General features: G+C 39.7%; 1 protein-coding gene across 3 annotated transcripts in view; it reads right to left on the bottom strand.

Annotated features, from left to right (window-relative positions):
* Ash1l (ASH1 like histone lysine methyltransferase) overlaps positions 1–26,277 on the bottom strand; it is a 126,861-nt gene that overhangs the window by 38,805 nt on the left and 61,779 nt on the right. For 2 of the 3 annotated variants that reach the window (XM_048357546.1, XM_048357545.1), the window contains exons 4-10: positions 25,447–25,548; positions 17,856–18,600; positions 13,194–13,373; positions 7,438–7,532; positions 3,820–3,893; positions 1,173–1,218; positions 946–1,054 (exon numbers count right to left, since the gene is read on the bottom strand). In XM_048357546.1, the coding sequence (XP_048213503.1) occupies positions 946–1,054; positions 1,173–1,218; positions 3,820–3,893; positions 7,438–7,532; positions 13,194–13,373; positions 17,856–18,600; positions 25,447–25,548 (1,351 nt within the window). The remainder of the gene's footprint in view (positions 1–945; positions 1,055–1,172; positions 1,219–3,819; positions 3,894–7,437; positions 7,533–13,193; positions 13,374–17,855; positions 18,601–25,446; positions 25,549–26,277) is intronic. The other variant, XM_048357547.1, reaches the window with a different exon arrangement.

Here is a 26,277-nt window from a genome sequence, read left to right as displayed (position 1 = left end):
AAATAAGAATCATAATTCTTATTCTCAAATCAGTTTAAGGGCTGGGAATATGGCCTAGTGGCAAGAGCACTTGCCTCCTATACATGAAGCCCTCGGTTCGATTCCCCAGCACCACATAGATAGAAAATGGCCAGAAGTGGCGCTGTGGCTCAAGTGGCAGAGTGCTAGCCTTGAGCAAAAAGAAGTCAGGGACAGTGCTCAGGCTGAGTCTAAGGCCCAGGACTGGCAAAAAAAACAAAAACAAAAACAAAAAAATCAAATCAGTTTAATTCCACACTTTGTTTCTGATGAAATTACTATTTTATTAGTATTAATGACTCAAGTGCATACCCACCCCATGTCAAGTTTTCTAGCAATTTTCCTTCAAAAATTTGCCATGTCTTTATTGTTTACTTTCACTGCCATTGTTTTACTCTATTCCTTCAATACTATGCTTATTAATACTTTATTATGTTATCTCATACTATTCTCACAATGCTCCCTAAAACTTGAAGATATTATTATTTTTTTAGTGGTCCTGGGGCTTGAACTCAGGGCCCAGTCTCTGTCCCTGAGCTTCTTTTGCTCAGGCCAGCACTCTACCACTTGAGTCACAGCACCACTTATAGCTTTTAATGAGAAGTTTACTGGAGATAATAGTTTCACAGACTTTCTTGCCAAGGCTGGCTTCAAACTGTGTTCCTCAGATCTCAGCCTCCTGGGTATTTAGGATTTACAGGTGTGAGCCACCAGGTGCCAGGTGAAGGTATTGTTTTTACCTGAGGAGTTAAAGCCTTCTCCAGGTGTCATAAGTAGTAAGAGAATTTAAGTTTAGGTACATAAGACCCTAATTTAATTATTTTTTTCTGTTACTGTATTCAAGCTACTAACTTTTATGTATCTGTGTACAACTTCATGATGGGAAGTGAATATATTTAATTTAACCTCCAAAGGAAGTTACAGTACCTATTGAGGCAGTCATCCACACAGCCCTTCCTGGTGTCATCATCTGGCTTCTTACAGTTACAGGTAGTAGCCTCATAACCAGAAAGAGGTTTCACATCAACATAGACATCTTGAAAAGATAGTAAAGAACAGTTGATGAATATACTAGATACATTTTTCAAGTGCCAGTCTAATATAAACACCGTGGATGGTATGGAGGTGGTTAAGAGTAGCTCCAAATTACTTACTTGAACGTATTTTTTTATATAGTGGGACATCTGGCTTTTTGTATAGCTAGAAGAAAAAAGAAAGAAAAGTCTTCATATAGCATTTAACTTCAAATGCTAAAAAATAGCAACCATCCAAGAAATTGTCCATGTATTCTTCTGTAAGCCTTTTAAGAGTGGGTACAATTGAGGGAAACCTAATGGGAGATCATTCTTGCCCCCAAACAAAAACAGAATAAAGATTTAACAGAATCAGCATTAGTTTATGGAAATATACATATTGTGAATTGTATTTCTTCATTATGTTGTTGGGAGGGAAATAATAAGGTATCATACTGAGGACCAAACTACCCAATTGGACAAATTAAGATTCTATGTGCTTCTATCAAAAAAGAAGGAAAGGGGCTGGGAATGTGGCTTAGTGGTAGAGTGCTTGCTTAGCATGCAAGAAGCCCTGGGTTTGATTCTTCAGCACCACATAAACAGAAAAAGCCAGAAGTGGTGCTGTGGCTGTGGCTCAAGTGATACAGTGATAGTCTTGAGCAAAAAAAAAAGCCAGGGACAGTGCTCAGGCCCTGAGTTCAAGCCCCAGGACTGGCCAAAAAAAGGAAAAGAGCTGGTTAACTTAGTGGTAAAACACTTGCTAATAATTAGCATGTGAGAGGCTCGGGGGTCAATCCCCAGAACACCAAAATACACAAAATATAAGTAAACAAAAAAAACCCAAGTAACAATCTTCACCCATAAACCAATACCAAACAAGCACTAAATCCCGAAAGGAACATTCCCCCAAAACATAATAGTGGCTATAGTGCTTATAGAGGGTCTGAAATTAAAAATATGAATACCTAGGCTTTCAGCCATTACCTTCAGAATTCTAAGAAAACAGATTTCACACACTAAAGCCACCAGCACAACAATGTTCATCGCAGCACTGGAACCAACCCAGATGGCCCTCAGTAGACGAATGGATCAGGAAAATGTGGTACATATACACAATGGAATTTTATGCCTCTTATCAGAAAGAATGACATTGCCCCATTTGTAAGGAAATGGAAGGACTTGGAAAAAATTATTCTAAGTGAAGTGAGCCAGACCCAAAGAAACATGGACTCTATGGTCTCCCTCATAGGGAATAATTAGCACAGGTTTAGGCTAGTCACAGCAGAGGATCACAAGAGCCCAATAGCTATACCCTTAGGAACACATAAGATGATGCTAAGTGAAATGAACTCCATGTTATGGAAATGGCTGTTATATCACTGTTGTAATTACTTTCAACATGTGATGTGAAACCTTAGCTTCTATTATTGATGATCCTCTTGTATCCCCTTCCTGTGGCTGTACCTGCACTATCTCTGTATCTTATCTGAGTACATTGGAAACCATGTATACTGGTATTAGAACTAGGAAACTGAAAGGGAACACCAAAATTGAGAGACACAGGGTAAAAAGACAAATGACTACAAAAGCAGTACTTGCAAAACTGTTTGATGTAAATCAACTGAACAACTCATGGGGGGAAAGGGAAAGGGGGAGGGGGGAATGGGGAGGAGGTAACAAACAGTACAAGAAATGTATCCAATGCCTAACGTATGAAACTGTAACCTCTCTGTACATCAGTTTGACAATAAAAATTAAAAAATAATAAAAAAAGAAAACAGATTTCAAATTTTATTTAACAATTAACTTAATGAACAAAGGGGAAAGGGCAGGCAAGAAAAATAGAGCTTTCACATTTTAATCACAAAGGCAACAGGGGAGAAAATAAATTAGAACTGAGGTAGTCAATAAAAACAAAGAACGGTGATAGTATGCAGACATTTTTTCACAAACAGCATCTTGGACTAAATTGAAACATTAATCTGCTAGAACAATCTCATATTCATTTTTCAGTCCATATGTTCAAAGCAGTCCATTGTTAAATATTTAAAATACTGATACTGTAAGAATTCATGAGAGGCCACTAAAGAATAGAAGGCACAGGGGAATGTCAGTTGCTTTTCACAATTTAAAGTTAACATTTGGTGGCATTTTGGCAAAACTTAGAAGCCTGTTCACTTCATCTGTATGACTATTTCTATTTCATAATGTTTATTCCAGTATGGAATTTAGGAGCTGTAACTAAATACAGAAGTCACTGGGGGAAACTTTACAATTATGGATGTAAGAAAAACAGGACCTTTTAAAAAATTTACCAATATATTTAAAGATCCTTAGAAATACAGCAAAATATTTTCCTGTTTCCTTTGGGAGAAGAATCAATTTTGTATCTGAAAAATAATTCCAAGCTAATAAGGAGCCAACTAAAATAAAGCCTAATTTTTTTTAAAGTGCTGCTGGCAGTACATTTAAATTCTCCCGAGACCATCAAACAGAATTCTTACAGAACAAAAATCTTTGCTACCAAAATAAAAGCCCAGAATAACAACAGAATGTTGCCCAGGGAAGCAGGAACTTACTACTATTTCGCAATGAGTTAAGGCAAATAGGTCACATTAAATATGGATGAAAATTCATACTGCTTATTAGTCTCTAACCTTCACAGGCAAACTTCTCAGTACCTCCTAAGAAGAAAACAAGAAGGAGGCAGAAGAAAAGTTATATTCCCTGTCCCCAACTTCCTTCCTGTTTATGAATAAAACCTGGTAAAATAGGCTTTGTGTACCTGATTGTGTTTCCATTGCCAAAGGATGTCATAGGGAAGCTGGAAGTCAATTCTCTTTTGTCTTAGATACTTTCCTGAAACAAAAAAACAGTATCAATTTCAACATCTATTCTTATATGCACTTAAAGAGATCAAATAGCCTCAATGTTTATTTGAAAAACCCTTGAAAAATTGTTTTTACACATTACATTTTAATTTTAACTTTCTTCTACCATACTTAATATGACATATGCTAAAGATATATCATTTTTATTCTTTTTTTTTGGCCAGTCCTGGGGCTTGGACTCAGGGCCTGAGCACTGTCCTGGCTTCTTTTTGCTCAAGGCTAGCACTCTGCCACTTGAGCCACAGTGCCACTTCTGGGTGTTTTTTGTATATGTGATGCTGGGGAATCGAACCCAGGGCTTCAGGTATACGAGGCAAGCGCTCTTGCCACTAGGCCATATTCCCAGCCCCTAATTCTTATTTTTAATATTATTTTTTTTGTCGTGGGGATTGAACTTAGGGCTTGGGTGCTGTCCCTGAGGCTCTTTGCTTTAAGCCACAGTGCCACTTCCAGTTTTCTGGTGGTTAATTGGAGATCAAGAGTCTCTCAGACTTTCTGCCCGAGCTGGCTTTGAACCACGATCCTCAGATCTCAGTCTCCTGAGTAGCTAGGATTACAGGAGTGAGACACTAGCACCTGGCAATTTTTTGTTTGCTTGAGACAAGGTCTTGCTATATAGGCTAGGCTAGCATGTAGGTGGTCAAGAATGGACTGTATAAGTGATTCTCCTGTCTCTGCCTACTCAGTGCTGGCATCATAAATGTGTGCTGCCCTAACTTTACAATAGTCTCTATGAAACAAATGAACATATTTAAATTATGATCAAAATACATAGGTCATCATGAAGCTAAATAAAGACCAAGACATTTTCAATTGTTCAAGTTACTAGCCACAGAACATCTGACACCTGTTCTCCATTGTTATTTATAGTTTAAGGTTGACTAGAAAAAGAGGAAATCCCTGTTAACCTTATTTCCTACTTATTGAAATTATATTTTACGAAGCCTATTTTAAGTCCCTTTTATTACCTTAAAAAGGCTCTCCAGCTTCCTACTTTGTGTGACCTTTTGTCTTCTTAAACACACAAATCACTGTCTTGGCTACTTATACTTTCCTTTGTTTCTAGATGAGCAATTCTCAAAGAGTACTCCTGCTGATTTAAGAAGATCCAAAAGGCAAAAAAAAAGCCCCAATTTCAAGACTCTGTTAAGATGTTATATACCTTCTTTGTTATGCTGATATTTGTACTAATGGTGTAAAAGAAACTGTATTATAAATCTGTTTGTAGTACAAACAGTTCTAGAAGTCATTGTATTCTATTCACCACAAACCTGGGGGTAGGGTGGAGGAGACAGCATCATTTAAAAATGCTCTTGGCAAGGTGTTGGTGGCTAATACCTATAATCCTAGCTACTCAGGAGGAGGATAGTTCAAGGCCAGGGGAAAAAACCTGTGAGGCTCTAGCTCCAATTAGCCAGCAAAATATCAGATTACAGATGTGGCTCAAGTGGTAGAGTAGGCCAGCAAGAAAGCCAAGCAAGAGTATATATAAGGGGAGAGTCAAATTCTGGTATACTACCCCTCCCTACTCTATGCATGCTTGTGATTAAGTGTTAAAAACTACATTTAGTCTTGACTTCCAAGATTTTAAATATTCAATGTGGCACAATGTAAGTATGAATGAAGCATTTCAACTGCATACTAAAGTGGGATGACTCTCCCAAGGAAAAACATTTATACAAGTATTTCACTGGTTAATTAATTGAACTAGTGATTTTATTGCATGGAACAACATTTTGACTGAAACAATGAGAAAAACAACATGACCATATTACTTTAAGAAGCAAAACTACGGCTGGAGGAGTTCTTAACCCAACACTGCTCAAACCAAAGTCAAACCAAAGTACATATGACTAAAAGTATTTGTTGCCAATAGTAAAATCTGAGCTTTGAGTGAACACTGGAATTCTGACCTGATTTCAACCCGTAGGACTGTTCATACACGCAAAAAATTATGATCTGAATAACAAAACAAGACTGTCAAGAAAAAAGAAATCCTACCATGCAATAGCCTGGTTTCAGTTTATTTCACCTCTAGTAAAAAGACATTTGTAAGCCGAACATCAGTGGCTAATGCCTGTAATGCTAATCAGTGTTGTAGGGAGCAGAGCTGACTCCATTTTGATTAGGGAAACATGGTAGGAAATGTTGGGGAGAGATTAGGTCAACCTGACCCCAAAATTCTGCTTCTGTAAATGGCTTGTTTGTTATTTGCTCTCTACCCCGTGTCAACCTCCTACATCTGTGCCACACTTGCTTTGTTGCATGCTCTACCTCCTGTGTCAACCTCCTACATCTATGAACTTATGGCGTGCTCTACCCCCTGCGTCAAGCCCTTACATCTGTGCTACGCTTTTACATTTATATACCCCAATATGAGGACTGCTGGGGGCACAATGGCAGTTCCCAAGTCAGCGCTGTGTCCCTGGCTGGTCAGCCCGCTTTTCAGGGGTGTAGTTTCAGCTCCCACGTCTGTGATATGTCCCTGGCTGGGCAGTTTGCTTTTTGCTTCCCCAACAAAACCCATCTTTTTGCTTGAGACTGTCTCTGAGTGGTGGACTTTTGGGGGATGTGAAACCTCCCCCCACCTCCCAGACTCCGTAACAGTCAGGAGGCTGTGATATGAAGATTGTTGTTCAAAGCCAGTCCAGGTAGAAAAGGCCATGTGCCTCTAACTAGCAATAAGGCAGAAGTGGAGATACGATACGGTGGTAGTGTACCAGCCTTGAGCAAACTCCAGTACTGGAATAAGAAGACATTCCTATACTTGGGTAGTTTCTTCCATTATTTATTTACTGTACAGATCACTGGCTACAAAGTAAAATGTCAGCAACCAATTAAAATGGGAAACTAGAGCTATTATTGTAAGGTTGATCCCTGGGAGGACTCCATGCAGATGTACCCCCCCCCCTCACTTAAGTCTGGGCCCAGTACCTAGGTAACTGGCACACCTGGAGGCAGTTACCTCCCTCTTCTCTGAGGTCACACACGAATCCCCTGGCCACATCTCTTGCACCTGCCCTAGATAAGACATGGCCCAGTGGTGGTTCAGCCCTTCTCTCTGGCCATGCAATATCTCGGCCACAGGCCAGCAGTTTGGGAACAAACTTTTCTCTCCTGCTTGAATACCATGTAGTGTTCTCCTTCATCAGCTACCTATTTTAATAAACCTTAAAATTATCACTATTTATACTAAAGATAATAGATTATTCATTATTTCTGTTAATTCCCCTGGAATCCCAAGATCTAGGTTAGAAAACTTCTCATTTACGACAAAATGGTTATGTTTTCCCTTAAATGGAATTTTAAATCACCTTTTTGGTGGTACTAGGGCTTGAACTGGGAGCCTTGTGCTAGCTAGGCAGGCATTTAATAATGTATAGAATTATTGAGAGTATGTGTAAATTAAATGGTAATGTAACATGCTTGAACTAACAACACAGACGTTTCCTTCAAATACAAGGGAATTATATAACCTTCTCATCAATACACTGTGCAGACTTAGTACTCACCAACATGAATAGGGGCTGGGAATAATCCATATTCATGCTCTCCTGGAGTATACTCCAGTTTCTCTTTCTTTAGTTGGATTAATCGGCTCTTTGGGCTGTGATCAGAAAAGAATGATAAATAGTTAAAGGCAATGAAATTCCTTCTTGTCAAACATAAACAGATCATTTGTTTTAAGGTCTAAAGGTCATGTCTTAACAGAAGTGGCACCGTGGCCCAAAGTGGTAGAGCACAGAGACAGTGCCCAGGCCTCGAATTCAAGACCCTTGACGGCCCTTCCAAAAAAATGCAGTTTTGGGCTGGGGATATAGCCTAGCGGCAAGAGTGCCTGCCTCGGATACATGAGGCCCTAGGTTCAATTCCCCAGCACCACATATACAGAAAACGGCCAGAAGCGGCGCTGTGGCTCAAGTGGCAGAGTGCTAGCCTTGAGCAGGAAGAAGCCAGGGACAGTGCTCAGGCCCTGAGTCCAAGGCCCAGGACTGGCAAAAAAAAAAAAAAAAGCAGTTTTGAGGGAGGGTACCAAATACTTCCTAATGTTTAAAATATAAACCTTTATTTCTGGAAAGTCCTTTTTAAAAAAAGGCTCTTAAGCATTTTCCAAAAGTTTTGCAGAGGGAGGCCAAATTGTGGATCTATTTTCTTTTGTGTAGTATTAGGAATTGAATTCAGGGCTTCCCCTAGGAAGCCTCCAACCATTTTTAGTACTGGTTACCTTTGAGACAGGGTTTTTAACCTCCTGCAGAGACCTCAATCTGCCTATTTGCACTTCCTATATGAAACTAAAGTAACAGGTATGTACTACCTACTCCAGTTATTGGTCAAAGGAGTTTCAAGAACATTGATGTCCAGGCTGGTCTTGAACTATCGTATTTCTCAGCCTTCTAACTAGCTAGGATTATAGGTATGAGCCACCAGCTCCCATTTTAGTTCTAATTTCCTTCCTTCCTTCCTTCCTTCCTTCCTTCCTTCCTTCCTTCCTTCCTTCCTTCCTTCCTTCCTTCCTACCTTCCTTCCTTCCTTCCTTCCCTCCCTCCCTCCCTCCCTCCCTCCCTCCTTCCTTCCTTCCTTCCTTCCTGCCAGGCCTGGGCACTGTCCCAGACCTTCTTTTGCTCAAGGCTAGCACTCTACCACTTGAGCCACAACGACACTACTAATGCTCTATGCTTAAGTGAAGTCTTGATTTTAGTAGCTGGTAAAGAGTTTTAAGACTTAAACCATCATTTTTTCAGCCAGAAGGTATAGTACACTTATAATCCCAGTACTTGGGAGGCTGAGGCAGGAAGACCTTGAGTTCCATACAGACGAACTTGGGCTACATAGTGAAATCGTGTCTTAGAATAAAAATGAAGGTTATAGAAAAATTTTTAGAAAATAATATATGTAAGCAATGAGCAAAGAGTGACTGGGCCTATAGTCTACTTGGGAAGCTAAGGCTGATAGATCTCTTGAACCAAGACAGCCTGGATCATAGGAAGGCCAAGAAGAAATGGGGCAAGACTTGTCTGAAGTGATGTCTATGACGTATGCTTTAAGTAAGATGTCAGTCATGGCAGGACATGGAAAATGAAGGAAAGCCAGGCAGACAATAAGCTGGCCTAAGTTGGAATGAGGCTGGAGAATTAAGAGAAAATTAGAAAAGGCTATATGGCCAGGCACTGGTGGCTCATGCCTGTAATCTTAGCTACTCAGAAGGTTGAGTTCTGAAGATCAAGGTTTGAAGTCAGGAGTCAGCCCTGGCAATAAAGTCTGACTTTCTGTGAGACTTATCTCCAATTAACCACCAGAAAGCGGGAAGTGGCACCATGGTTCAAATGGTAGAGCACTAGCCTTGAGCTGAAGAGCTCAGAGATAGCACCCAGCCCCAGAGGTTCAAGCCCCATGACTAACACTCACCCCCACCCACCCCCCAAAAAAGGCTGGATGGTTGAAGTAGTTCAGTGGAAGCCAGGTATTATATCAGGTAGCGTTTTTAAAGTAGTGGTAAGGAACTTGGAAAATAGTTACACATTTAAATTTAAAAAGACATCAAATCAATGGACTTATATATCCTAAGGACTATTTCTTCATTTAAAGACATCCAAAGCTGAGCTCTAGTAGTTCAGTTCATGCCTGTAATCTCAGCTACTCAAGAGATTAAGATTTGAGGATTATGATTTGAAGTCAGTTTATAGAGCAAAGTGTGAGACTCCAATTAACCAACCAAATTCCAGATTGAAGGCATGGATCTGTAATAGGGAGGTCAGATCTGGCCAGTGCTATCATTAATTGTGGAGGGACTTCAGGTTGACTCCAGCTCAGATAAGAGCAGAAGCCAACTCCATCTCCACTAAGCCTTCCCCCACCCAATCCAGGGAAGCTCCCCTTTATTATGTTAAGTTATGTAAATTGACCACCTGAGGCCTGGGAGCTTCTAGGGAACCAGTGCCCTCCCATGGGTAGGTGTATCCACCTGCATCATGTGAGCCCTGCCAAATCCAGGGGTCAATTCTAACTAGAATGATAGGTTGGTTCAAATAGATATTATGAGACAGACTGTAACTATATTGGCCACCTGCGTGTGGCCTAGCATGCTCTGTAAGTGCTGTATCCTCATTGGTCACCTGCGTGCGGCAAGTTTGGCTGTGATGTTTGCCAGTCTGGGCTGCACACGTGCGGGCAGTTCTAGCTCCTGAGTCTGGGCCCTGATCCTGCACACATGGTCGTCTGTTTCGGCTCCCAAGTCTGGGCTGCGACCAAGGCCGGTCGGTTCACTTTTTTTTTTTTTTTGGCCAGTCCTGGGCTTGGACTCAGGGCCTGAGCACTGTCCCTGGCTTCTTTTTGCTCAAGGCTAGCACTCTGCCACTTGAGCCACAGCGCCACTTCTGGCCATTTTCTGTATATGTGATGCTGGGGAATCGAACCCAGGGCTTCAGGTATACGAGGCAAGCGCTCTTGCCACTAGGCCATATCCCCAGCCCCTTTTGTTCACTTTTTACTTCCCCAATAAATCTGTCTTTTTGTCATCTTGTAGCTGGAGACTGTGTGGTGGACTCTTGGGGGAACCAGGAATCCCCTCCTTTGGGGGGGGGGGAACCACGTTTCATTGTAGCGAACCCCCACTCTACTTCAGATCAAGTGGTGGGGCACCAGGGACTTGATGGGGCTGGAAATATGACCTAGTGGTAGAGGGTTTGCCTCATATACATGAAACCCTGGGTTCGATTCCTCAGCACTACATATATAGGAAAAAGCCGTAAGTGGCACTGTGGCTCAAGTGGTAGAGTGCAAGCCTTGAGCAAAAGAAGCCAGGGACAATGCTCAGGCCCAGGACTGGCAAAAAAAAAAAAAAAAAAAAAAAAAAAAAGATGAACACAAACAAAAGGTTCTGAGTTCAAGTCCAGTACTGGCTAAACAAAACCAAAACTAACACAATTAAGTTAAAATGTGTATCTTTTTGTTACCAACATCAATTAGATAAAAAAAATGTGTTTATTTTGTTTGGTTTTGGTTGTTTTTTTGTTTTTGTTTTTTTGCCAGTCCTGGGGCTTTAACTCAGGGCTTAAGCACTGTCCCTGGCTTCTTTTTGCTCAAGGCTAGTCACTCTACCACTTGAGCTAGATAGCCACTTCTGGCTTTTTCTATAATATGTGGTGCTGAGGAATCGAACCCAGGGCTTCATGTATACGAGGCGAGCACTTTATCACTAGGCCATATTCCCAGCCTGTCCCTGGCTTCTTTTTGCTCAAGGCTAGCATTCTGCCACTTGAGCCACAGCGCCACTTCCAATTTTCTGGTGGTTAGTTGGAGATAAGGGTCTCACAGACTTTCCAGCCTGGGTTGGCTTTGAGCCATAATCCTCAGATCTCAGCCTCCTACTGAGTAGCTAGGATTATAGGCATGAGCCACTGATGCCTGGCTCATTTCTTATTTTTACTAGTCTGAACTGTGTGGTCTTCCATTTTACAGATGGTAGATAGAGAAAGGACTTGTTTGCTTCTTTGCTTTGTTAGTTTATCCTAGAGATTCTAAACATTAGCCAACAAATCCTTATGTGTACTGAAATGAAGATTTTCTATTTTAGATATGAACTGATCATAAAGCCAGACAATAAGTTTCTGTCCCTCCTCCCCCCCTGGTGAAAGTGGGGTTTGAATTCAAGGCCTACAGTTTGCTAGGCAGGTGCTCTGCCACTTGATCTATATACATTCCTAATCTTCTATTGCTTTTTAGTTATTTTTCCGCTAGAATCTTGTGTATTTTTCCCACAGGGTTTTAGAGACCATGATCCTCTTTCCAAGAGCACAATTGTGCCCCACTATACCCACACTTTTTGTCTGGGATGGTCTAAAATCTGATCCTCTGATCTCAGCATCCTGAGTACACAGGATTATTAGATGTGTGTCAACATGTTTTCTTTTGGTCTGTGGCTAAAGTTATAAAACAGGAACAACCAATTCTATATTATATGTGTGTGGGGGGGGTAAATTTTTTAAAAGCTTCACCTTTCTTATCAAAAGAAAGTAAATTAACTTTTTAGAATGTTCTGTTTTTACTGTAACCCATTCAAAATTTGTGTCCAACTCAATCTTTGGAGAAACAGGGTGTTTACTTAGTCTAATCATTTATGATTTGGGTATAATAATTAAGTAATCTAATTCAAACAGGATACTCACCAAAGGTGAGAAAATGCATGCAAATAAGGGGGAAAAAAACCAAAACAACCAACTAAACAAGAAAGGCTAGGGGGCTGGGGATATAGCCTAGTGGCAAGAGTGCCTGCCTCAGATACACGAGGCCCTAGGTTCGATTCCCCAGCACCACATATACAGAAAACGGCCAGAAGCGGCGCTGTGGCTCAAGTGGCAGAGTGCTAGCCTTGAGCGGGAAGAAGCCAGGGACAGTGCTCAGGCCCTGAGTCCAAGGCCCAGGACTGGCCAAAAAAAAAAAAAAAAAAAAAAGAAAGGCTAGGATTTCTAATAAAAATTATTGTTAGTACATTTATCTGAAATAATGTCTAGAGTCCCCTCCCTTTTTGTGTGTGCTGGAAAAGAGGTTTGACCTCATAGGCCTTTCACTTTTTCACCCATGGTTAGTGCTGTATCATTAAAGCCATACCCTCTAGTTCCAGCATTTTTACTGGTTAAGTGGAAATTAAGCGTTTTCAAGGATTTGTCTGCCAGGTCTAAGTTTGAACAAGATTCCTGAGTGCTGGGAACAGTGTGACTACTATGCCTGGCTGCCTGACTTTTTATATGCTGTTTTCTCTGATGGACTAGCGTCTATCCCTAGCAAAGTACTATAAAATTCTTCAAATCTAACACTACTATATTTTGTGGAATACTTCTTCCTTGATACAGTGGCTATCTCGTCTTTGTTGGTTATTAACTTGTACTTTGTTAAGAAAAAAAACATGAAGTTCTTCAAATGAGGAAGGATATGGATTATCTGGCAAAGTTGGTGTAACAGCACTCCATCATTGAAAAATCAAGTAGATCATTATTAATGTCATTTTAGTTACACAGCGCAATATTCCTTATTAACTAGCAAAAAAGGCCTCAAACTATAGAATGTAGCCTAGGAAGGCAAAAAGAAAAAAATCAGGGACTATAATTACCCTATACAACAAAGGGTAGTATATCATGAGTACAGTGAACAGAAGTGATTGAAATTTGTATATAGAACATACTCTTTTATGATAGTCAATGTATTTTTTTTGTCACAAGTGAAGGAATAACAGATATTTAAAGAATGTCAATTGCTAGTTACTACTACTTACTCTGTAGTTTTATAAACGTCAGAATACAGCCCAGCTTTCTGATACTTTTTCTTTGGGGGACGTGGGGCCTTCTTTTCCCTTGGGATGAGAGATAGCACGGGTTGAAAAGTATTTTCAGGTTCAGGAGGTTTGGCTGGGGTTTCTAGTAGACTGGGAATTTCAACTGGTGCTTCTGTAAAGCTAGATTAGAAAGAGAAGTTTAAAGATGTTATTTTTTCCCTACAAGTGATTGTCTATTTAAAAAATATTACAGGAATTAAGAAAGAAATAAAGAGTTATGAAGACTTCCTCATCTGGCCAGAGTAACCTAAGTAGAGAGTTATTGCCTGTTAATGGAAGAATTCAACAGAAGTCATAGAAGGTATCCACTGTTGTAAGTTTTTACAGAAAAGGCCAGTTTAAACTATGAGTAAAAACAATTGTCAAGAAAACATGCTAAATACATAAAATGAAAATGTACTCACTTATTAGAGAGAATAATATGTCATTTGCAGGGAAATGGATGGAACTAGAAAAACCTATGTTAAGTGAAGTCAGGCTCAGAGAGACAAATGGCACATGTTTTCTCTGGAAGCTAGAACTAAAATATAAAATGTACATGAAAACATATACATAAACAATCTGACTAAAAGATGATATACTTAAGGGAAGAGTTCAAAGGTAGAACTCCTCTAAACAACTAATAAACTAACAAAACAAAAACCAGGGAGTTTGGGGGAGAGATCATGTAAGGGGCACACAAAAGCAGTCAAAACAAAAGCAGTCATTATATTCAACTTACATTATGAAACTTGAGGGTAGGAATGGGAAGGGCAAGATGAAGGATGAAAGGGTTTACAAGATGCATTGTATTCATAAAGTTACTTAACAATGGTAACATCTACATTTCTGGCTTTTTTTTTGTCCATTCTGTGGCTTGAACTCAGGGTCTTGGCACTGTCCCTAAACCTTTTTATTCAAGGCTAGAGCACTATCATTTTAAGCCACAATGCCACTTCTGATTTTCTGGTGGTTAATTGGAGATAACAGTCTCATGAACTTTTCTGTCTAGCTGGCTTCCATCCACAATCCTCAGATCCTCAGCCACCTGAGTAGATATGGTGAATTGTAACATCTTTGTGCAACTAACTTAAACATGAAATCAACAACAACAGCAGCAAAAAAAAAAAAACCCCAAAAACAAAAACAAGCCATCAAAGCTGAGCATGTCTGTAATCTCAAAAATTGGGAAGAAGGGCAGGCTTTAGAAACTTTGAGCCCAGCTTGAACTACGAAAGGAGTCCAAGGTCAGCCTGGTAGCCTAGAGCTACCATTGTCTCAACAATGATGACAACAACAAAATCTTCAAATGGAACAGACTGGTCTACAAGTAACTTAAATCTTTTTCAAGATAAAATTGAAAACTTAGAAAGGAAACTAACAAAACCAGTGATACAACATGACATTCAAAATATCCTAAAGGCAATGAAAAAAAATTCCAAATGTGCCAAAATGCAGGAAAACATAAATCTGGGAAAGACATAAAATGGAAATAAGTTTTGCTTTATTTTATTATTTATTTATTTTATTTTTTTTGGCCAGTCCTGGGCCTTGGACTCAGGGCCTGAGCACTGTCCCTGGCTTCTTTTTGCTCAAGGCTAGCACTCTGCCACTTGAGCCACAGCGCCGCTTCTGGCCGTTTTCTGTATATGTGGTGCTGGGGAATTGAACCTAGGGCCTCGTGTATCCGAGGCAGGCACTCTTGCCACTAGGCTATATCCCCAGCCCCTTTATTTTATTTTATTTTATTTTAATTTTTAATTTTATTTTTTTGGCCAGTCCTGGGCCTTGGACTCAGGGCCTGAGCACTGTCCCTGGCTTCTTCCCGCTCAAGGCTAGCACTCTGCCACTTGAGCCACAGCGCCACTTCTGGCCGTTTTCTGTATATGTGGTACTGGGGAATCGAACCTAGGGCCTCGTGTATCCGAGGCAGGCACTCTTGCCACTAGGCTATATCCCCAGCCCCTTTATTTTATTTTTTGAGCACTATCCCTGGCTTCCTTTTTGCTCAAAGCTAGCACTCTATCACTTAAGCCACAGTGCCACTTCCGGCTTTTTCTGTTTATGTGGTGCTGAGGAATTGAACCCAGGGCTTTATGCATGCAAGGAGAGCAGCACTCTCTACCACTAAGCCATATTCGCAGCCCCTCAATGGAAATAATTTAAAAGATGAAAGAGATTTTAAAAAAATGGTTAGCCTGGCTGGCCTATGACGGCTTATGCCTGTAAACTTAGCTACTCAGGAGGCTGAGATATGAAGATCTCTGTTTGAAACCAGCCCGCAGGTTTCAATAAACCACCAAATAAAGCCAGAAGTGGAGCTGAAAGGCTCAAGCGGTAGAGCACTAGCCTTGAGCAAAAGAAGTTTAGAGACAACACCCAGGCCAAGTTCAAGCCCTGACACTGGCATACACATCCACAAAAGGTTAGCTTGCACTATGGAATGAAATTATAACACACACACAAAGGCAGAGGCAGAAGCGAAGGCAGAGAATCAAGGAAGCAGGGAGGGATGGAGAGGAAGAAAATGAATTTAGAGGAAAACATGATGATACAATGATCAGGGCAGAAATGTATACCACCGTAGCCCCATCCTCCATGGCCTAGCTCTCATGTGGAGTTTTCTGCCTGGGCTGGCACTGAAGCATGATCCTCAGATTTCATCTTCCTAAGTAACTGGATTACAGGCATGAGCCACCAGTGCCCAACATTCAATTAGCTTTCTTGTTCATAGCTGGTACCCTATCACTTGAGTCATATTTCCAATCTAGCATATTGCTAATTAGCGATGGCATATCTGAGACTTTTGTCTAGCCTGGCCTTGAACCAAAATCTATGATGGCAGCCTTTGAGTACCATCCTGGCTAATTTTTGGTATAAACTTCACACAGTAGCCAATTTTTAGTCTTCCATAAACTATCTTTTTAAAAAAATTGTTCACTGCTGGTGTTACACCACTTGAGACGTGCCTACAGCTCTATTACCTTCTTTTAAATTGTGTTTTATTTACTCCTTTTGACTATTTAATTAACCTTGGAAGAAATTCATTAATTTTTTTCTTTTTTTGAAGAACTTGAGCCATCAGTTACTTATTTGGTGGTACTGAGGTTTGAATTCAGGGCCTTGAGGTAATGTTAGCCTGGCACTCTACTAATTGAGACATGCCTTCAGCCCTGTATTTCGCTGTTTCTTTTTTTTTTTTGGCCAGTCCTGGGCTTGGACTCAGGGCCTGAGTACTGTCCCTGGTTTCTATTTTTGGCTCAAGGCTAGCACTCTGCCACTTAAGCCACAGCACCTCTTCTGGCCATTTTCTATATATGTGGTGCTGGGGAATTGAACCCAGGGCTTCATGTATACGAGGCAAGCACTCTTGCCACTAGGTCATATTCCCAGCCCCTTGCTAGCTCTTTAGAGATGGAATCTAGGCTGGGGATATGGCCTAGTGGCAAGAGTGCTTGCCTCGTATACCTGAAGCCCTGGGTTCGATTCCCCAGCATCACATATATAGAAAATGGCCAGAAGTGGTGCTGTGGCTCAAGTGGCAGAGTGCTAGCCTTGAGCAAAAAGAAGCCAGGGACAGTGCTCAAGCCCTGAGACCAAGGCCCAGAACTGGCACAAAAAAAAAATAAAAATTTAAACTAAAAAACACACAATAGACATGGAATCTAGTAACCTTTCCTCTAGGATGGGATCACAGACCTGAGCTATAGGTGCCCCAATTGTCATAGCGATTCTATTAACATACATGTTTTATGCCCTTCCTTATGATTTTATGACTTCTATGTTCATCAAATTTCCCCTCACAATCTTTTGATATGTAGATCAATTGGCCTTGAACTTTTAGGTTTCCTGTCTTAGCCTCCTAAGTGCTAGAATTACAAGTATGCACTGCTACACCTTTCAAGAACTTTTTTTGTTGTTTTGTATTTTTGTTGTCAGTACTAGAGCTAGAACTCAGGGCTTGGTGTTCTCATTTAGTTTTTTAAATCACTGCTGGTGCTGTGCTACTAGAGCCATATATTTAGATATAGCTTTTTGTTGGTTAACTAGAGGTAATTAGTCTGACTTTTCTCCCCAGGCTGACTTCAGATTGTGATCCTCAGACCTCAGCCTCTTGAGTAACTAGGATTGTAAGCATGAGCAAACAAACATTCAGTACAAGAACAGTTTTTTTCATAGTAAAATGCCTAAGGAATAGCCAAACACTGGTGGCTTACACTTGTAATCCTAGCTAGTTTGGAGGCTAAGACATGAGGTTGCAGATCAAAGCCAACTTGGATATAAGGTCTGCGAGACTCTTATTTCCAATTAACCACCCCAAATCCAAGAGCGGAGCCATGGCTCAAGTGGCATAGTGTTTGAGCCTTGAGCAAAAATGTTCAGGCACAGTGCTTAGGCCCTGAGTTCAACTCTCAGGCCTGAGGGAAGGGGTCCCCGAAGATTGATAGAATAATTAAGATGTATAGGTGTATTAGAATTTACCAAGTGTGATTACTCTACTTAGATAATATTTACTTAAATTTTTTTGGTGGTAATGATGTTTGAACTCAGCCTTATGCTTACTAGTCTGACACTCTTATCATACATACCTACAGTTCTCTCGCTAAAGAAGAAAATAAATACCTTTTATTATTTTCTTGCTCCTCCTCTTCTAGTAATGACTTCTGCTTCTTCCTAGTCTGTTCTTCCAATAACCAATTTTTCCTCTTCAATCCCTTCTTATGTTCTGAGTTCAAGTTTACACTTTGAACAACAGCCTCAATTACATCAGTAACTGTATCAGGACTGAGGTGCAATGCTGATTCTTCTTCACCTTCATTTAATCCTGGATCGACAAATTGGGCAGCCTGGAATGCTTGCATGGATACCACGGCCTGGAGTGGACATTTCCTAGGTCTACCTGGTCTGCGTTTCACAAAGTTATTTCCTGTTCTTGCCTGCCTTTGAAGCTTTTTGGCTTTTAAAATTTTATTGACATGGTCTAGGTTTTTCTTGGTGGCCAAGATTTTGTCATAATTGCACATTTTCCGAGCCTGGCGCTGCATAGCTTCCACTACACTTCTTTTGATATGATGGGAGGAGGAACAGCTGCTTGTTGTCAACTTTTCAGAAAGGAGTGAAATGTTACTATTGCAAGAGTCACTTGGGGTGGTAGGCACTAGAAGACTATCTGGTTTTCCCAGGGTTCGCTCCTTGCTGTGGCTACAGCTAAGGCTGGAGGGAGGAGGTGCAGAAGCAGTTGCAATCACAGCATCAATATTTTTCTCCACGGGTTCTTGGTCTTCCTGTACCATCCGCTGCAGCAAACTATCCACAGAATCATCCACTGAAGAAACCAATCTTGGACTTCGGGACGAAATTCCATTTACTAGAAGAAATACAACAAATCACTTATAGACAAAAACTGATGATATCTAGTTACTGAAATAATTTTCTTCTTTTTTTTGAGATTGAGTTCTACTGTATAGCCCAGGATGACCTCCAAGTTGTTATCCTCCTGACTCAGCCTCACCAATGCTTGGGATTACAAGCATGTCCCACTATACTTGTCTAGATGACTTTAACCACTCAAAAAGACAAGAAAAGGGGCTGGGAATATGGCCTAGTGGTAGAGTGCTTGCCTTGTTTACATGAAATCCTGGGTTCGATTGCTCAGCACCAAATATACAGAAAAAGCCAGAAGTGGCGCTGTGGCTCAAGTGGTAGAGTACTAGTCTTGAGCAAAAAGAAGCCCAGGGACAGTGTTCAGGCCCAGAGTTCAAGGCCCAAGACTGGCAAAAAAAAAAAAAAAAAAAAGACAGGAAACGTTCTTCTATTTTTCACAGCAAGTTAAATAGGATAGAATCATATGTATTCATCCTCACCTTTCACAAGTATAGTGGGCTTTCTTTAATGAAGGATAACACAATAAACACGATAAAATCAAAATTGGCCAATGTTTCCTCAATAATATGCAAATTAAAAATAACTATCAGCCAGGTACTAGTGGCTCATGCCTGTAACCCTAGCTTTTCAGGAGGCTGAGTTTTGGAAGACTAAGGATCAAAGTAATAGGAGAATAAAAATTATATATGAAGCGGGGTGTCAGTAGCTCACGCCTGTAATCCCAGCTACTGAGGAGGCTGTGATCTGAAGATTTTGGTTCAAAGCCAGCCTGGGAAGGAAAGTTTGTGTGACTCTTATCTCAAATTAACCACCAAAAAGCCAGAAATGGTGATGTGGCTCAAAGTGGTAAAGGGCTAGCCTTGAGCTGAAGAGCTCAAGGGACAGTGCCCAGGCCCAGAGTTCAAGCCCCACAAATGACCAAAAAACAAAACAAACGAAAAAAGACCATCTTATTGGATTGTGGGTTGCTTCAATCTTTTCATTTCTTTACCAAACCTGACAGATTCATATCTCCTAATAACCAGAAAAGGCCAGAAATTGCTTTAAAAAAAAAACAAACCAACAAAACTCCACTTCTAGAAGGAGATATAAAGCAGGCCTAAATTCTAATTCTTGATTTTTGTTTCATTTATTATCTATTTTTCAATTTATAGACATAATATTCTCAATAGTCTATTATACTTTAAAACATATATGACTTGTAATGAATTTATTTTTCACTTCTGGTATTGCTAGTTGGCTTTCTTTCGTTTCTTAATCCCTTCAGCTAAACTACACACACTTAATCCCTTTGGCTAACACACACACACACACACACACACACACACACACACACACAGAATTACAGTTAGCATGATTGATAGTCAGTTCTGCTCCTATCTTTCTAATATTCTACTTCCTAATTTGGGTCTAACTACTTTTCTTTTTTTAGCTCCCTAATCTGAGAGAGTGTGAGTCACAGATTCAGACTTGTTATTTAACAACCTAAAATATAAAAAGCTTCTGCTCTAGTCCCAGTAATTTTTGTGATTTCACTTCTATTCACTTTAAAGTAGTATGTCAAACTTAGTTTAAGAATTCCTTTTTGACTTACAGGTTATTTATATAACCCATTAGTTATTTCTACATATTTAGAAATTTTCAAGGTACTTTGCTGCTCAGAATTCTAATTTAATTCTAATATGATCCTAAAATATATTACGTATGACTTTTAATGGTAGCTTTGTGAAATTTCTTGCAAGGACTCTACAGATGGTCACTAGAACTGAAATATGTCCAGTCATATATTAACTGCAATGTTTTCACTTTACAGTGACCTGCTTTATGGAGTTTCACTTTATATGAGTGGGGGGCTTTCGTATTATCCATCAAATCTGCCTAAACAGCTTTGTCCCAATTTTTTTGGTTTCTCATTCTTTATTATTACTATTGTTATTATTTGCTGTTCCTGGAGCTTGAACTCTAGGCCTGGGTGCTGCTGTTCCTGGGCTCCTTTTGAGCCACAGCATCATTTCTGGCCTTTTCTGGGATTAACTGGAGATAAGAGTCTCATATACTTTCCTGCCTGGGCTGGCTTCAAATTGTGAGGCTCAAATCTCATCTTCCCTAAGTGGCTAGGATTACAGGTGTGAGCCACCAGCACCCAGCTCTCATTTTATTCTTTACCACTGTACCCTGTTTTCTGTATTATAAAAAAAAATTCTTATTTCCAAGCCTTCACAGGCCCAACAGCAGCACTACCAACAGAAGTTAACATTACTTAAAGACCAATTTAGAGAAATTAAGTTTCATATAATAACCTCTTTCCTTCAGTGTAACATCTAAAAACTAGATAAACACTATAACACTAGACATTTCCCCACTTATTTTCTAAATGACTCAACACTTTCTGTTCAAATCTTTCTTGACTGAGCAACAATGATGTTGACGATTTTTTTTTATCATTTAACACATCCCTTTTCAGATAAGTCTCATTCACTAACATCTTTTCTTTTACTTCCCTCTCAAATGCTAATGTCTCACAGATCTCTATCTCTGTCATCTTCTCATTTTACTTGGGCAATATTATTCACAACCAAATTCAACTTTATCATAAACTTCTACATCTGTATCTCTATCACAGGTGCTTCTGAAATTATAAACCACCACTTTCAACTTTTTAACGTTCAACTGTTTATTCACCATCTCTATCTCAATCTTACAAAGACAGTTCAAACTTTAATATGTTAATGTTTATATTTGAGACAGTCATGCAGTGTACCCTTAGACATGTCCAGGTTACACATATCTTGAACCTAGCTACGTTCAACATCATCCTGCCTTAGTGTTGGGATTTACAGACAGGTATGAACCATCATACTTGTCTACAAATCAAATTTCATACAGCCAAATCTGAAGGCGGTATCTACTGTTTTGATCTATTTCTTCTGTCATACTTTATTCTACACAATGTAATATGCATTTTTCTAAAATGCATATGTTAGACTATATTACCACCACCACCACCACCACCAGTCCAGGGGCTTGAATTCAGGGCCTGGGCACTGTTCCTGAGCTTCTTTTGCTCAAGGCTAGCAGTCTGCCACTTGAGCCGCAGTGCCACTCTGGCCTTTTCTGTTTATATGGTACTGAGGAATCGAACCTAGGGTTTCATGCATGTTAGGTAAGCACTCTACCACTAAGCCACCTTCCCAGCCAGACTATGTTATTACTGATAAATGTTTACTGACCTCCTTTCAAAAGATTAGACTTCATAGCCCCCATTGACATTGATATTGCTGAGGCCACTAAAATGTGAAAAGTAGAATTTATTTATTTATTTCCAGAAGTGGGGCTTGAACTCAGAGCCTGGGTACTAGCCCTTAGCTTTTCGCTCAAGGCTAGCACTCTACCATCACTTCTGGATACATTTCTGGATTTTTGCTGGTTAATTGGAGATACAATATTCACAGACTTTTCTATCAGAGCTGGCTTCAAACTGATTTTCAATCTGAATAGTTAGGATTACAGGCATGAGCTATCATATTTGGTGAGTAGATTTCATTTCTAAACAGAAAATTTCAAGAGCTTTACTAATACCCCTGCCACAATACTTTACTAATACTTCCTGCCACAAAATAAGCAACATTCTATATAGAAGCTGTTGTTCTATCAGGAGGATCCTAGAGTGAAGAGAATATGAAACAGTCTTTCTTGATGAGTCATATAGCATTAAAAAAAGGGGGGGGAGGGGGCTCTTTTAAGCCACTGCAAATTTTAGCACTGTAAATAATAGACAATTCTGATACAACATCCAAAGCATATCTTTCTTGTTCAAGATCCTTTCATAGCTTCTAAATGCAACTGTAATACAATTTCAACTCCTTTGAAAGAAAAAGCAAATCATGGGCTATTATGAGCTGGGTGTAGTGACTCATGAGTATAATCCCAGTTCCTGAAAGGTATAGATAGCAGACTGCAGTATCAAACCAGCCCAACCAAAAGTTAGTGACACCCTATATCAAGGAACAAACTGGGTATATGATATGTATTTGTAATCCTAGGCATGTGAGTGACAGTGAGGTAGGAGAGTAAAGGTAGGAAGATCACATGTCACAACTGTGGGTATAAAGTGAGGAAATACCTGAAAAATAAAGTGAAAGGGTTAGGGGTATGGCTCAAATGGCAGAACATTGCCTAGCAAACACAAAGCCCCAAGTTCAAAGCCTGGTATTAAAGAAAAGAAATAAACCATATGTGGTATAACCTATTACAACTTCATTTCCAACCACCATCACATCCTTGGGATACTTGTACAAAAAGTTTTTTCATGGTCTTGTGACTGTCTTTGAAGGTGCTATTGTTTGTGTGGTATCCTACTTGTTTACTCAAATTCAGTATATACTAGTGTATGTGTCACTTATTCAGTTATATCTTCTTTATCCCAGTTCATGAAATTTGTAGTTTTAGTGTGTTATAGTATTTTGTACATTACTATTATAGAATTTAGCATGCTAGTTATTGGTGTCTATGAATCCTTGAGAGAAAAATAATCTTTCATTCGTGTTACTCAGTACCAATGAACAAAATATGCTTAGGGTAAAAGAACTTTATCGGTTACATATTCCCACTGTTGTTAACTATATTAAAACAATTTGGTGACTTTCCTCCCCAATCTGTTATTAAAACCTCATTAATTTATTCTGAAATTAGTAACTTTCCTTGTAAAAAGATAGATAAGAAATATTTTAGGCTTTTAATTTTTTTGTGGGGTTCTCAGAGCCTGGGCACTGTTCCTGAGCTGTTTATTGCTCAAGCCTAGCTAGCACTCTACCACTTTGAGCCATAGCTCCACTTCCAGTTTTCTCGTGGTTAATTGAAGTTTCCCAGACTGCCTAAGCAGGCTTTGAACTCTGATGATCAGATCTTAGCATCCTTAGTAGCTGAGATTACAGGTGTGAGCCACCACCACCTGGCTCCAACCAATAGTCTTTGGACTGTGTTCGGCTTGCAGACTTGAATGTCATTATCCTGGTTTAGTTAGACCCCATAAAATTCATTTAAAGTCTGAGTGCATGTGGCCTCATTCATGCCTGTAATCCTAGCTACTCAGAACGCTAAAATTTGAGAATCACAGTTTGAAGCCAACCCAAGCAGAGTTTTATCTCTAACTACCACAAGAATGGAAGTGGAGCTGTGGCTCAAGTGGTAGTGCTGGCCTTGACTAAAAAAGTAAAAGGGCTGGAAGTGTGGCATAGTGATAGAGTGCTTAGGTAGCATACATGAAGCCCTGCGTTTGATTCCTCAACATTACGTAAAGAGAAAAAGCTGGAAGTGGCACTGTGGCTTAAGTGGTAGAGTGCTAGCCTTGAGCAAAGCTCCAGAGACAATGCTCAGGCCCGGTGTTCAAGCCCCAGGACTGGCGAGAGTGGGGGGGGGGAGAAAGAGAGAACAAAGCAGTGATATGACTAGTCACTGTCATCCCTTCCAACTGTTTCAGCTCCATATTCAATAATTATCACTATTCTAATGAACTCACTGTTCTTTGCTTTATAAATTTTATTCCCTTGGGGTTGGCTTAGTGTAGAGTGCTAGCCCAGCATGCATGAGGCCCTGCATTTGATTTTTTTTTAAATAATTATTTACTTATTGTCAAAGTGATGTACAGAGGGGTTACAGTTTCATATGTAAGGCAGTGGGTACATTTCTTGTACAATTTGTTACCTCCTCCCTCATTTCCCCCCCACCCTCACCCCGCATTTGATTCTTAAGTACCACATAAATAGAAAAAGCCAGAAGTGGCACTGTAACTCAAGGCTAGAGTGCTAGCCTTGAGCAAAAGAGGCTCAGGGACAGTGTCCAGGCCCTGAGTTCAAGTCCCAGGACTGGCCAAAAACAAAACATAACCTAGAGAGGAAAACAAAAAGAAGAAAAGCACTTTGATATGTAACAGATGAAAGCAAAGAGGCTATGTTTTCCTACTTTTTAACCCCCAGTAAAGGCAGAAAACAAAAGTGTCACCTTTTTTTCCCCCCCAAAGAAATTCCTTTCTTCCTTCCTTTTCTCCCTCCCTCTGGTGAGGAGATTAAATCAGAATTTTGTGAATGAACTGAAATATACTCCAAACCAAGAATGGTGACACGTACCACAATCGAGGACAGACTGGATTAAGTATTGAGTTTGAGGCTAGCCAAGGCTACATATTTGGGTCCTATTATGTCAAAACAAAAGAAAATAGAACATCAAACCAAGAAAAAGATAAAAAAAAACAAACACCCAGCCCTAAATCTTTTCATAAATTACACAAACATATACTGTGTATATAGTTGTATATAGTTTAAAAACAGAAACATCAGGGGCTGGGAATATGGCCTAGTGGCAACATGCCTCATATACATGAAGCCCTGGGTTCAATTCCTGGGTTCAATATATAGAAAATGGCCAGAAGTGGCACTGTGGCTCAAGTGGCAGAGTGCTAGCCTTGAGCAAAGAGAAGCTAGGGACAGGGCTTGGGCCCTGAGTCCAAGGCCCAGGACTGGCAAAAATAAATAAATAAATAAAATCAGAAATCCTCAGAGATTTTAAATGTGACTTTGGAAATTAATAATTTATTAAACATTTTAATGTATTTCTAATTTTTTTTATTAAAATAGCTTCCTTCAGTCCACACTCCTTTGCTGTATAACAAATTAACCTCAGTTCAATTTTTTAAAGGAAAGACTAGCAGAGCCACTTCAATGTATATTATTATTCAATTTTATCCAACATTTATGTTTTGGTAGTTTACATTGTCTTTCACAAGTAACAGTTGGGAAGCAATCCTGAAGAGCTGATAAAACAAATAACTTGCCTGCTGAAGAAGTACTCTCAGATGAAGACCTTTTCCTAGTAGGGCTACAGTTTGTGCTCTCTGATGGCCGCTGGGAGGGTTTATCTGAGGTTGACTGGGAACCTGGAAAGACAAGATGGAGAAAATAGAAAATTGAGGTTAAACAATAATGTCAAGTCATTCTGTGTTAGAACTAGAATTTTAGTTGCAGCTACTGCCATTTCCTGCAATAACACGACTTGTAAGTTGGCAATTTGAGAGGAAAACAAGCAAAGGAAGAGATGTTGCCAACACAATTTCCTATATCCTATACAATTTCTCCTGTTACCTTAGTAAAGGGAAACCTATTCCTAAGTGAAATAGTGAACAAAAATGTATGTAACTTTGTGTATTATCTCTATGCAACATTATGAAAATATTGATAAGATCGGTTCCTGGCTTTTTAATTGAAATTCATCATATAAACCACAAATAGTTGATGTGAGAAAAAGTAGATCTAACATATTTCACTTTATAGAATCAGATGAAAGGAAAGAGGTCAGACCTTATCTAACTCACTGAAATAATTTTGTCATTCTATATTTTTTTCCTATAAACATTTCTGGAATAATTAGCGATAACAATATTCATGAAACAAAATTTCTTGTAGAGAAGTAGAGCTAACATTTCTTTATTATACTCATAAAAGCTCATGAAGACAACTAGCAATAACAATATTCATGAAACAGAATTTCTTTCTTTTTTTTTTTTTTTTTTTTTGGCCAGTCCTGGGCCTTGGACTCAGGGCGTGAGCACTGTCCCTGGCTTCTGCCCGCTCAAGGCTAGCACTCTGCCACTTGAGCCACAGCGCCG

Source organism: Perognathus longimembris, chromosome 11 (assembly GCF_023159225.1).
Source record: "Perognathus longimembris pacificus isolate PPM17 chromosome 11, ASM2315922v1, whole genome shotgun sequence".
NCBI classification, from domain to species: Eukaryota; Metazoa; Chordata; class Mammalia; order Rodentia; family Heteromyidae; genus Perognathus; species Perognathus longimembris.
The sequence above is the reverse complement of the archived record's forward strand: the minus strand, read 5'-3'. Positions and strand labels throughout refer to the sequence as shown.